We start from the raw sequence: 14342 nt of genomic DNA on the forward strand, positions 1-14342 counted from the left end.
GATATCTTATATAACACGAACCGAATTCGCTTATGCACGATTCGCCTTTGTGTTTACAAGAAATGGCAGTCGAACGCAGAATCACCCCAAATGAACGCAACACGATGGGAATGAAGAGAAGATTCCGAAAATGTATTTATGTGTTTTATATCAGTGAAGGGGAAACACATTTCACCATAATAACGTAAAAACCAACACAATTCCAGATATCGGTATACAGTAATCGCAAATGCAATTAGACCGAGTTTACTACCAGTTTATAACAGATTCCACTAGCAGAAACACAACTGGAAATTGTTTTTATTGTTTTATTGTAGTAACCCCTTGAAATGTGCTTTAGGAAAATGTGAGGTGTTAATAGTGTATCTCTGCCTTTATGGTGTTGTTTATTCAGTTGCTACACGGGCGCAGCTTTGTTTATGTGTATCAAGGGTGCCTCCTCATTTTGTAATTGTGCTTTATTTCCTAAAAATTGCCTACCGAGCATCACGTGATCACGTGCTGCTCGGGATTGTGGTTAATCGTCTCGCATGTTCGGTCTCAGTCGGCATACCTCATTCGTATACAGTCAACATTGTAGTGAACATTCGTGCTAGCGTTGTGACCACGTGTATGTGCGTAAACCAATTTTTTTTTTTTTTGTGTTCAAATTTAGTGACTGTTATTTATTAACTGTAAACTACGAAAATGGCCCCAATGAAGAAGAGGGTTGAAAAGGAAGGCGGTAAGAAGAAGGAGATGATTACGGTAGAAATTAAGAAGGAAATCATCGAGAAGCACGAACAAGGTATGAAAGTGGCCGCCATCGCAAGATTTTATAAGAAGTCTATGTCAACAATTTGCACAATATCAAAGAAGAACTAAGGGGACTAGATGTAGCAAAAGGAGTCACGAGAATATCAAAGAAACGGCCACGTATTCTGGAAGATGTTGAAAAGTTGCTTTTGGTGTGGATAAATGAGAAGCAACTAGCAGGTGATACTGTGACCGAGAACTTGATCTGTGAGAAGGGAAAGGCCTTGTACGCCGACCTCGTCAGTAAACAGCCAGGTACGTCTACAGAAAACGAAGAAGGCTTCAAGGCGAGCAGGGGATGGTTTGATAACTTTAAGAGGAGGAGTGGCATCCATAGTGTTGTGAGGCACGGAGAGGCTGCGAGTTCGGACACTAAGGCAGCTGAGGCGTTCGTTGCCGAGTTCCAGAAGCTCATGGTTTCCGAGTGTTACCTGCCGCAGCAAGTTTTTAATTGCGATGAAACGGGGCTTTTTTGGAAAAAGATGCCAAAGAGGTCCTACATTACAGCAGAAGAGAATGCAATGCTTGGTCACAAGCCCATGAAAGACCATCTCACCCTCTTGCTGTGCGCTAATGCAAGCGGTGATTTCAAAGTCAAGCCCCTGCTCGTGTATCATTCTGAGAATCCACGAGCCTTCAAGAAATGCAAGGTGCAGAAGAGCCAGTTAAATGTTATGTGGAGGTCCAACAGCAAGGCTTGGGTCACTTGTATCTTGTTCGTTGAGTGGATCAATGAGGTCTTCGGTCCTGCAGTGAAGAAATACCTTTTAGAAAAAAAACTGCCACTCAAAGTCTTGCTGGTTATGAATAATGCTCCTGCTCATCCTCCAGACCTTGAGAACGACTTACTGGAAGAATTCGAATTCATTAAGGTCCAGTTCCTTCCTCCCAACACCACTCCATTACTCCAGCCCATGGATCAGCAGGTCATTTCGAACTTTAAAAAGCTTTACATCAAGGCACTATTTTAGCGATGCTTCGAGGTGACCGAAGGAACTAACCTTACCCTCCGAGAGTTTTGGAAAAATCATTTCCACATCGTAAACTGCCTCAAAATCATCGATAAAGCCTGGGATGGGGTCACCAAGAGAACCCTCAATTCTGCTTGGAAAAAACTGTGGTCTGATTGCGTTGAGGGGTTTGCTCATGAACAGGAGCTGCCAGTTGTCGATGAAATTGTGTCCTTGGGGACGACCATGGGACTGGAGGTGAATAAGGACGACATTCAAGAGCTGGTGGAGGAATATGACCAGGAGTTTACCACCGACGAACTGATGGATCTGCATCGCGAGCAACAGCAAGGGGTGATGGAGGAGATCTCGTCTGAGGAAGAGGAGAAAAAAATGGAGACATTCCTCTCTTCAAATGAGATTAGGGAGGTGTGTAAAATGTGGGAAACAGTGCAAAATTTTGTAGAAAAGCACCACCCGAATAAGGCTGTGGCAGTGCAAGCGATGAATCTGTTTAACGACAATGCAATGTCATATTTCCGCGAAATCCTCAAAAGGAGGCAAAAGCAAGTGTCATTGGAGAGGTTCTTTGTTAAAGTCGCACAAAAAGAAAAAGTCAACAGATAGTAGTGATTCCGTTAGTGACAGTGAAAGTTGTTCTACCCAATAATTAATAAATTCGATTGCTTTTAAAAATATAAAAAGGTATGTATGTATTTTGTATTAATCATTTTTACAGTATGTGAATATTTTTGAGTTTTGGAACAAATCATCTGAGTTTCCATTATTTCTTATGAGGAAATTCGCTTTGATATACGAGTGCTTTGGATTACGAACACGTTTCCGGAACGAATTATGCTCGCAAACCAAGGTACCACTGTACTTGGATCTTAGAAAGGCTTTTGATACTGTTGCACATGGAAGACTGCTGCACAAATTGGAGCATTGTGGCATTGGAGGCAAATTGCTGCTATGTATAAAGGGTGTTTGAGGGGGAGAAGACAGAGAGTGGTAATCAATGGACACTGCTCATTGTGGACTAATGTTATCAGTGGAATCCCTCACAGTTCAGTGTTGGGTCCATTATTGTTTTCTGTATTTATAAATGATATTGATGATGGTATCTCAAGCTTAATGTCCAAGTTTGCAGACGATACGAAGGTTGGCAGGGTTGTCAAGGACACTACTGACACTAGGCTGCTGCAACAGGATCTGGAAAAGTTGAGCAGATGGGCTGAGAGGTGGCAAATGAAGTTTAACATTGACAAATGTAAAGTACTACATATGGGCAACAGCAACCCCAGAGCAACGTATCAATTCTGTGGTACTACACTGACAGTGGTAGAGAATGAAAGGGACCTGGGGGTGGTTGTGCAGGCAGATATGAAGTTCTCTGAGCAGTGCAGACGGGCTGCAAGAGTAGCTCATGGTGTATTGTCAATGATATATAGGAATTTTTCTAGCAGGGATAAGGAGGTGATTATTCCCTTGTATAAGGCAATGGTCAGGCCACACCTAGAGTACTGTATACAGGTCTGGAGGCCTTATTTCAAGAAGGATGTAGAGATGCCGGAACGAGTACAGAGAAGGGCAACAAGATAAGTGAATGGAACAAAGGGGTGCTCTTACGAAGAAAGGCTTAAGTTTTGCAAATTACAGTGTCTGGAGACCAGGCACCAGCGAGGTGATCTGATGGAGGTGTATAAAGCCTTGAATGGTTTGAGCATGCTCAATGCTGATGGGATTCTTCCTCTTGCTCAGAATAATCACCTGAGAGGGCATAAATTCAAATTGAGGAAAGACAGATGTAGGATAGACGTGCAGAAATTTGCCTTTAGCCAGCGGGTGGTTGGTTGGTGGAACAGACTTCCATCCCTTGTCGAGGAAGTTGATAGCCTAAATAAGTTTAAGGTTCAGCTGGACAGGTATTTCGAACGAACAGAGGGGTGAAGTGGAAGTGGTTTTTTTTTTTTTTTTGGCTGATGCTGCATAAGCTTGCTTTCTTGCATCAAATGCATCTACTAATGCTAATGCAGTCATTGCACAGATTCATGATGAAGCACATCAGAATATGTTAATAGGTAATCAACCTCTAAACATCTCACATTAAAAATCAATTACATCATATATTTAAAGGTTAACATGATTAACCATAATTATGACACTATGAAAATCCCTTGACATGCAACATCATTATGAATTAAAAATAAACAGGATTTGTGTGAAATATCTTCCTAGGATGAATTTAAATTTTACAAACAGACGTTTAATATATCAAGGGAATATTCCAAAATACTATAAAACCTCTGTTCAGAAAAGGACATTACGTTGATATTTGAAACAAATTAATTAAATCTGAATAGCACTAATTAAACTGCAATTTCAAGAGATTTCAAGCATCAATTATAAGAGAGGGGGAATCATAATGGAACATAATATTTCTTGGGTTCAACTGACTGAACAGACCACTCTATGGTGTCAGATACAAATATCATATGGAAAATATTAGTGAGGCCAAATGATTCAAGGAAGCAAACTTTTTCTGCATCAGCCAAAAATAAATAAAGCAATAATAAAAACATTCAAATAAAACAGAATATTTATACTATTCCTATTCACACAAGGTAATCATCCGATTCTGCGTCAAACTTAGTCAGATACACTGCCTCCACCACATTTGAGAGGCAACTTATTCTAGAATTGGACAACCCACTGTCCATAGGTAAAATTCATGAGATCCAATCTTCTATTATATATCCTGATATTTTATTTTTGTGTCCCCTGATGTGTGTGTCTCACCCACGAGGGAGAATCGATCATCCTTATTTATTTTAGCCAACCTTCCAGGCTTTGTGCATCTCAATTAAACTTTCTCTTAGATATTAGATTGTCAAATTTTGCAGTCCATACCTTCTAAGCCATTCTTCATATGTGTGTCACTTTGCATTTGTGACCAATCTGGTCACTCATCCCTGAACCCTCTCCAGATGTTATGTCTTTTTTTTTTTTTTTTTTTTTTAGGTGGAGTCTCCAGACCACAATACAATATTCCAAATACCTTCTAACCATTGCCTTTTAAAGAGGAATAATTGTCCTTCTCCCTATAATTCATACACTTTCCTACCTGCCTGTTTACACTTCATGGAAAATTTCATGTCAGGTCAAATCATAATACCCGAGTCTTTTTTTGCTTTAAACCACTTTTGGCTCTTTATCCTCTACCTTCGATGTGACTCCAGGATTTCTGATTCCAAATACATAATCTTACATTTAGAAGCATTAAAACTCTAGTTCCCATTGTTTGGACCATATATGCAACTAAGTTTTAATGCTTCTAAATATAAGGTTATGCATTTAGAATCAGAAATCCTGAAGTCATGTATAAGGTAGGGGACAAAGAGCTAAAATTGGTAAAAGGCAGAAAAGACTTGGGTGTTATGATTTAAAACCTGCTGGGATTCAATTTAGATGGTCCCAAACCATGGACTCCATGAGTTTCCCTACCATGGAAGTTAAACTCACTGGCCTATAGTTAATTGTCTCCTCTGTGAGACCACATTTGTGGAATGAGGAGACATTATCATTTCTCCAGTCCAAGGGAATCTCCATGGAGTTCAATGATGCTTTAACATTCCCAATAGTTTGATGCATTCATATGCAGCCTTTCTAATTATAACTGAATATATACCATGCTTCCCTGGACCCTTGCCCTCCTTTAATCTTAGTTACTTTTCTATCAAATGCTTTTCTGAGATCATTATGGCTCTTATTTTGCAGCAATCTGGTACCTTAACATTATACATAATTTCAAGCTTCTTTCAACAATAAATATCAATGAGAATAATCTGTTCAATTCATTTGCCATTTCTGCTATGGACCTTCCACTGCAACCAATTAAGAGACCTATTTGATTTACTCTCTTCTTTTTTATTCATAAAGAACAACCTGTCACTCTTCTTAGCTCTCTTTTCTAGTGTTTTCTCATAATCAGCTTTCTCCCATCTTACCCCATCATTTTATTACATATTCCCTTATAAGGTTCATACAAATTGGAATCACACGATTGTCTGCAACTGTTCCATTCTTTCTTCTTTTGCTCAGTCAAACTCCGAGCCTCATCTGTCATCCATTTTGGCATCTTACATTAATGGAATTTGGTGCCACCGGTATAAATGTGACTTTGAGGATAAATTCCTTGAACATTTCCCATAGTGTATTTGTTTCTGACACCATACAGTAATCGTTCCAGTTAACCAAGCCCAAGGAATATCTCATTCCACTGTGGTCCTCTCTCTCTTGAAATTGAATTTCTTGACTTTACCTTTGACTACATAGGTTTATTTAGATAAAATCCATTTAATGGTGCTGTGGTCACTGCCTGCTATTGGTTCCTCCACTAACAAGTTTTTGAAACAGTTAGACTTCTTAATGAGAACTAGATATAGGATATATCTAGTTCCAGTTTGTTCAAAAACCTGTTACCATGTAGTGTATTTTCAGTACACTTATTTCAGTCCATAAGAGGTAGGTTGAAGTTGCCCATAATGAGACAGTCATATCTGCTAGCCCATTCAAATTGCCTAAAGAGATTTTTGTCATACTCTTCAGAGTTTTTTGGCCTGTAACATCCGTGACTATTATCTTCCCTTTACTGCAAGTCATTTCACACTACACTCACTCAACATTCTCATTCCTTGGTCTGACTCAGGCAAGATTCAGAAGCATCACTCCCCACTACTCTGTTCTTTCCTAAGGAGAGATCCTTAAAAGAGTATTCACCAAAATTAAATTCTTCATCTTGCATTTCCGAGTGGCACCATGTCTCAATAAACCCAACCACATCAGCATTACTTGACCTGCTGAAAAACTCAAATACATTTAATTTGTTTACAATATTCTTGGCATTACTGTATAAACCAATTAAGTTTATTTACTTCATTGATTTTGACAACTACTTAAACATACCTATAATTAACAGTGTTGTTCCATGTGATTTTCAATTGCCAAAGGATTTTGCTTCTGTTACACTTTCCTTTTTAATATTTAAGGTTATTAATGATTGCACACAAGCACTCTCAGAGAGCGTAAAAAGGTAATTTTGTCCTACACCATTCACCTGATTTTCCTAACCTCCCAAACTAACAGTTTCCCTGAACTCTTATTGCATCCTCATTGACATTAGCAAAAACTTTTGCACCTCCTCCATTTGAGTGAATGCCATCTTTACAAAATAAATTCTGTCTTCCAACTAAGGCTGGTCTTGCTGAGAAAAATTTTGTCACATAAGTCTTGCAGAGTTTCTCAAGCCTAGAGTTAATCCACAAGGCTTTCTTCCTAAAATCCCTCCTGTCATGCCTGGGCAGTGTTCATAAAGTGGTCAAATTTCACAAATATAAGATGCCAAAATGAATCACTGGTGAGGTTAAGAGTTGAACTGAAAACTCTTAACAAAGTAAATAAGCACAGAACATTTAGGAAAAGGCCTTTTGCTTTGGGTTCTATAATATATAAAAAGAATATTGTAGTAGTAGTAGTAGTGGTGGTGGCATGTGATGCAAGAAAGCATGTATATGAGCTTATGCAGCATCAGCCAAAAAAAAAAAAAAAATCACACCATTCCCTCCAAATGCCTGTCCAGTTCCTCCTTAAATTTATTCAACCTATCAACTTCCACAACGGCAGAAGGAAGTTTGTTCCAGCAATTAACCACTCGCTGGCTAAAGGCAAATTTCCACACATCTATTCTACGTCTGTCTTTTCTTAATTTGAATTTATGCCCCCTTAGGTTCATAATCTGAACAAGTGGAAGGATCCCATCAGAATTCAGCGTGTTCAACCCATTCAAGGCCTTATACACCTCAATCAGATCACAGCGCAGGTGCCTAGTCTCCAGCCACTGCAATTTGCAGAACTTAAGCCTCTCTTGGTAAGAGGATCCCTTCATTCCCCTAAACATTGTCACATCTGAAAGAGCAGGAACTAAAATATTTAATAGGTAGGATACAAATTATATGATGAGTCCCTTCATCAGCTAACATTATATATACAACATTGTGTATACAATTTCATCAGCTAACATTTTCTATAATTTGTATCTTATCTATTAAATATATTAGTTCCTGCTCTTTTGGATGTGGCAATATTCTTTTATATATAAGCACAGAACAGTTACAGAAAATTTATATGATTTATGTTGTAGGAGCATTAAAAGAATATGTAACAAAGCCTCTGAGGGTAAGATGGCCAAAATCTGATTATGAGAAAGCACTATAAAGAGAGCTAAGAATGGGCACAGAAAGTTATTCTCATATGAATACAAAAAAAAAAGAAAAAAAAAAAAAGAGTAAATAAAATAAATCTCGTAACCAGTTGCAATGTAATATCCATTGAAAACTCAGGAAAAATAGCTGATGGGTTGAAAAGATATTTCTCAGTGACATTTCTAGTCAAAAGCAAACTTGGACCTTTCTAAAATGCTAAAGAGTCACACTGCTATAAAATAAGTGCTATAATTATCTCAGAGAAGTGTTTATAGAAAGCTATTGAGGTTAAAGGAGAGCAAGGCTTCAGAGAAAGATGATATATATTCAGTTATAATTAAAAAGGCTGAAAAATATTCAGTTATAATTAAATAGGAGACAAAGGGTTGTGAGTGTATTAAACCATTGGGAATGTCAATGAGAGTGTTGGTAGACTCCAGAGGATCTCCTTGTATTGGAGAAGTGCTAATGTCTTCCCAATAAACAAAGGTAGCCATAAAGAGAAGCTGGATGACTGCAAGCTAGTGATTTTGACTTCTCTGATAAGGAAACTCATGGAGTCCATGGTTAAGGATGAGATTCAGGGCCATATTCACAAGAATGTGATTTATGCTCAATGTGGATTGGATTCTTCCTCTTGCTCAGAATAATTGCCTGAGAGGGCATAAATTCAAATTGAGGAAAGAAGGTTGTAGAATAGATGTGTGGAAGTTTGCCTTTAGCCAGCGGGTGGTTGATTGATGGAACAAACTTCCATCTGTTGTTGTAGAAGTTGATAGCTTAAATAGATTCAAAGCAGAACTTGAGAAACATTTGAAGCGAGTGGATGGGTGAAATAAGGGGATTTTTTTGGCTCATGCTACATAAGCTTGCTTTCTTGCATCATGTGTCTTTGCTAATGCTAATGGTATCTTGAACAGATCCTGCATGGGTTCATTAAGGGGATGTCATGCTTGACCTCCCATTAATGAACTCTTGCATGCAAAATTACTATTATGTAGTCATTAAATAGTTGGCTGCAGTTAAAAATTTAAATTATACACCTAGACTTAAGTAAAGCTTTTGGTACTGTCCTTCATGGAAGGCTGTAATATAAACCAGAACAAACTGGTTTATATTGCAGCCATACTGGTAAGATCCTATGCTAGATAGCAGGCAGGCAAACTGGCTAAAAGATAGGAGACAGAGGGTTGTTTCAAATGACCATTCTTCAGAGTTCATTAGAGTAACAAGTGGTGTCCCTTAGTGCTTGGTGTTGGATCTCCTCATATTTTTATTTTTCATAAATGATATTGATGAGGGTATCCAAGGAAAATTTACTGATATGTGAAGGTGGGAAAGGTTCACAATTTGAGCCAAGCCATGACGCTTCAAAATGCCTTGGATCGGTTGTATCCAAAAAAAAAGCAACTAAAGTTTAATGCTTCTTTAAGGTTATTCATTTGGAAAACAGAAATATCTGAGTTACATATAAGTAGGAGGAGAGGATCTAAAAGTAGTTCAAGACAAAAAAGATAGGTGTTTCAATTCAACCCTCCATGAAATTTTCTATGCAGTATAAACAGGTTGTTAGGAAGGCACACAGTGTCCTGTCTGTGATTCATAGGACCTTTGTTAGTAGGAAGAAGATGTCATTATTCTTCCATACAAGACAATGGTTAGATCGCATTTTGAATATTGTATTCAGGTATGGAGACCACACCTAAAAAAAGACAGAACTTCTGGAGAGGGTTCAAAGGCAACTAGATTAGTGATAAGTTCAAATTGATGCACATATGAAAAACAGCTTAGAAGATATGGACTGCAAAGTTGGTTAACTACACATCTAATGGGGACATCTGATTGAGGTGTAAAAATCCCTGAAGGGGTTGAGGAAAATGATGAAGATCTATTCTTCCTCTTAGGTGGGATAAGAACATGGGATACAAATATAAAATATCAGGGGCAGCTAGACTCATGAAATTCACCTATGGGCAACAGGTTGCTGAACACTGGAATAAGCTTGTTCCCAATGTGGTAGAAGCAGTGTGTCTGGGGGAATATGATAAAAATGAAGGGGGATCAGTTTTTTTTCAATTGAAAGAGTTACAGAATTTTTTTATTAATATAATTTTTATTTGTTTCATGTATTTCTGTGAATTACAATAATGATCATATTGTTTCTATGGGAAAATGGATCCCAAATTTTGAACAGCTGAATTTAACAAACTTCTGGAACAATTCTTTGTAGTAGTTAGGGATTTGGGATATATTTCTTTCATTTCCACTATCAAACAAGGTTTCACTTAAGTAGTTGATAATCATGGAACCAAGCAACTAGTTCCCATAGTGAAATTTTAAAAGATCCAAAATTCATAAATCCATCTGGTTTCCATTTAATAGATTTATGACTGTCCAATTTATTTTTAAAAATTCTATAAAATGTTTAAATTAAAATCATGTTTTGTGTTTAAAATAAAACTGTGGTATGGCTAGTGATGCCATAACTATAGACAGCAAGAAGAGTACATCTAAAACAATTTATCAAAATTTATAATGGTGCACTCTCATTTGTAAAAAAGGAACAATGAAATGTGGATGAAGGAGGGTTTAACTAGTTTTATTTTTTGATTTTGAAGGAAATGCATGATATAATTTTAAACATATTAATACCATATGACAGTCTTAGAAAATGAAATTGTAACTTAATGACATATTACAGAAAGAATGATTTATTATCTTACCAATTTTGTGATATAGCTCTGGCAGATGAACTTCTACTTTCTCTCTTTGAAACATATGATATTCTGTTTGTTCCACTAGCGGGGGAATCAAATTGAACTGGCGCGCAACTGTATATGCCTCCTGAAGAAAGAAAAAAATTATGACTAAATGTAGAGTGCCTTCCTGGATTTCACTCCAAAATTATGGTACAACCTGCTTGTGAACACTGAGGTAGCATACCTTACTAAAATATAACATATATTATGTTAAAATATAACAGTACTGCATGAAAAAAATATTCATTTTAGTTAGAAGGATAATTAGATCAGCAAGCTGGTTAAAAATAATAATATGTATGGAAAATCCAGTGAAGAATTTCTATCATTATAATTCTCCCACATTCCTCTCAGCCAACAGGCTGTACATAGCCTCAAAGTTACTTCCGTGTACCTCTCAGATCTCTCATAAAAAATGGGAAAATCTGAAAATGTGATTTATGCTTTGGGTAACTAGAAAGGATAACTAGAAGTTTCCCGCTGAGTACTAATTGGATCCAGTAGCTTTTGTAGCCATGCCTACCTGTCACATCAGTTTTAACAAGTTAATGGACTGGTGAACTGAATGAATTTAATATGAAGAATGCAAGGCAGTCATACAGGAATAAAAGTTAATGCCGAAAAGAAATTCACCACTATAACAATTTAGTCATATTGGCCACAGGAAACTTTCCAACGCAAAAAAAACAGCTCTGGTTGGAATTAGAGGCTCACGTATTATGTTGAAATTTATGGCCAATGGCATTCCTCAGAACAGAAGTCAAAAATTGCATATCCTCTTACACCATGATAAGATAAAACCTGCTACAGTTGTCACTGAATTTTTACCTATCCTAAGAGGCATTGTGGTTATATTGCAAGCAAGTGGAACTCTTGCACACAAAATAGCTCTGATTGAAATTAGAAAGTCATGTACTACTCAAAAAATTTTTAACAATGACTTAAGGAGGATACCCCACAGTAAATCATTACCATTGTAGCTGGTTCTCCTTCTGCATGAGTTATGGTCATGTTCTGCACAATGAGCTCCAGTGACATTCTTCATGACAGAATTTTGCAGCCCATTGTACTCTTCATCATTAGTAAAGTTATATGCAGAATTCTGTCAAAATTTAATGAATGGTAGGTATAACATAAATTAACTTTAACTTTTGTTTCTCTATATGGGTATGTGGGGTATTTTTAAATTAGTGACAGCCGCATCAGCATATGCAAAATGCCAAAAAAAAAAAAAAAAGAAAAACTTGAAAATTTAAATTACCATCAGTGATATAAGTATGAATTTTAATATTCCTTTGGTATATTTTTGACTTTCGCTCTGCATCTCTGATTTGTTAGAATTTGAGAAGCATGTCCATAAAAAAAAATCAGATCTGTGCTTCAGGCCATTCTGTATGCCCATGACCTGGTCCACGTAATAACGGGCTTAATTAGTAAGAAACAAAGCTGTGAGGCTCAGTAAGTTCTACATTGTAATATCAATTAATAAAAGAATAAGAGCAATTACCTCTATATTTTCTGTAGAATGCTTCATTATAACCACTCTCCAAAATTTAAATGAATATAAAAACTATCTAGAATGAATTCTAAACACCTGAAGAAACATCAATGATTCAATGCACCTGAAATTGAAGGTTAAGGAGCTCCAACCCGACCCCAAAATACATTAAACTACAAATAAATATCTACGAGTCAAAGAAGATATTTTGTCTATTAATAAAACAAATGAGATTAGTGAGAAGAAAAAGGGTGCTCTTACCAGTAAAGTTTTCATTTCTGCAAACCAGAGCATCTGAAGACTATTGACCTGCAAGTTGATCTGATTCAAGCAAGGATTGAGAAACAATGCTGATGGACTCCTTCCTCTTTCTCAGACTATACATGAGTGTGCATAAACTGAAACTGAGGAACGATGGTTGCAGGATAGATGTGTGGAAAGTTACCTTCAGCCAGTAGGTAGTTGATTGTTCAAACAGGCTTCCATCTGGCATCATGGAAGTGGATAGTTTGAATAAATTCAAGGAAAAACTAAAACTATTAGAGGGGATGGATAAGTAATATGGGATTTTTTTTTGTGGCTGGTGCCGAGTAAGCTTGATTTCTTGCATTTTTTTAACCACTCATAATATTAATAATTCAGTATTAAGGCTTTAAATAAGGTACTATTAGAGAGAAGGAAAAAATATAACTGTACTGCACACTTAAAACCATTCTCTCTATTCTTGAGAATGAACGAATAAAATAATCATTAAAATATGAGTATGTATGATATTATGAAGGCTGTTCAATAAAAAATGATTATAAATTTTTCACAAATAACTGTACTACTTGCTATTTCTAGCTGAGCTGTTGAATTTAAGACCAAACCAAGCTGCATCATATAGCAACTATGCAGTTCTCATGACATCGTGTGACCATAGCAGTTGGTTAAGGTTATGCCTGTTCAGTTTTGCCTAGGTAACAATGGACATGACACAAGGAACAGTATGATGCTCTCAAATTATGTTTCCATCTCAAGAAAACATTAGCTGAAGCATATGAAATGTCAAAAGCGGCATATGGTGAATCTACACTTCCATATAGCACAGCTCACAGATGGTTTAGAATGTTTAAAGATGGACATGAGCCAATCACAAAAATCAGTGGTTCTGGAGCTCCAACCACTGCTGTCATCACAGAAACCATAAACACTGCTTCTGTAATCATGAGAGAAGACTGTTGTATAACAATAAGGCAACTGGCAGAGATGTTGAGAATATCAGTAGAAAGCATGCATGGTATTCTCCACAACCATTTGCATATGACATGTGTTTTTGCTCACTGGGTTCCAAGACTACTCCACCTGAGCAACAAAAATTTTGCATGGAGATTTGTCAGGAGCTGCAATGTATGGTTACTGGAGATGGTGAGATTCTGCACAAGGTGACAAGGATGGATGAGACATGGCTTCATTTCAACCCAGAGATTAAGCAACAAAACTCTGTTTAGAAGAGTCTGTCATTGCCAACACTAAAAAAAAGCAAAAGCTGTAACTTCTGCAGGAAAAATTAAGGTCGTCTCTTTTTTTGACATTCAAGGAATGCTTTACCAGCATGTGTGTCACGTCATACGACTATTATGTAACCTTACTACGGAATTGTACTGTGCACTTTATGGGATCACATTCATCACAAACTACCACAACTGCATGCAGGTGGATGGATGCTGCATCACAACAATACAAAATGTCACATTGCTCGTACTGTCATTAAGTACTTAGCCAGTGTTAATGCCAAATGTGTTCCTCATCCATTCTGCAAGCCCTGCAATTTTTTTTTATTTCCAAAGTTATAGGAGGAGCTGAGAGGAAAACATTTCCAATCATCAGAAGAAGTTGTAAAGACATCGAAGACTATTCTTACAGGCATGTCAAAAAATGGCTTCCACCATGAATTTGAAGAATGGCAGACACTTGGAGCAAGTATGTTTCATCAAATGGGGAGAACCATCAAAATAGGGATGATTAATAAAGGCATGTTGTAAAAATAAATTATGATAATTTTTTATTGAACAGCCCTCATTCTGTTCTAAAAAAGAAA

At 37.0% G+C, this 14342-nt stretch overlaps 1 protein-coding gene across 1 annotated transcript in view; it reads right to left on the reverse strand.

Annotated features, from left to right (window-relative positions):
* Positions 1–14342, reverse strand: part of LOC150079251 (voltage-gated potassium channel subunit beta-2-like) — a 313834-nt gene that overhangs the window by 111716 nt on the left and 187776 nt on the right. Inside the window, exon 11 of the mRNA XM_090383003.1 lies at positions 10729–10849. Within this exon, the coding sequence (XP_090239129.1) occupies positions 10729–10849 (121 nt within the window). The remainder of the gene's footprint in view (positions 1–10728; positions 10850–14342) is intronic.

This window comes from Mastigoproctus giganteus, chromosome 10 (genome assembly GCF_048544385.1).
Source record: "Mastigoproctus giganteus isolate SK-2022 chromosome 10, ASM4854438v1, whole genome shotgun sequence".
Taxonomy (NCBI): domain Eukaryota; kingdom Metazoa; phylum Arthropoda; class Arachnida; order Uropygi; family Thelyphonidae; genus Mastigoproctus; species Mastigoproctus giganteus.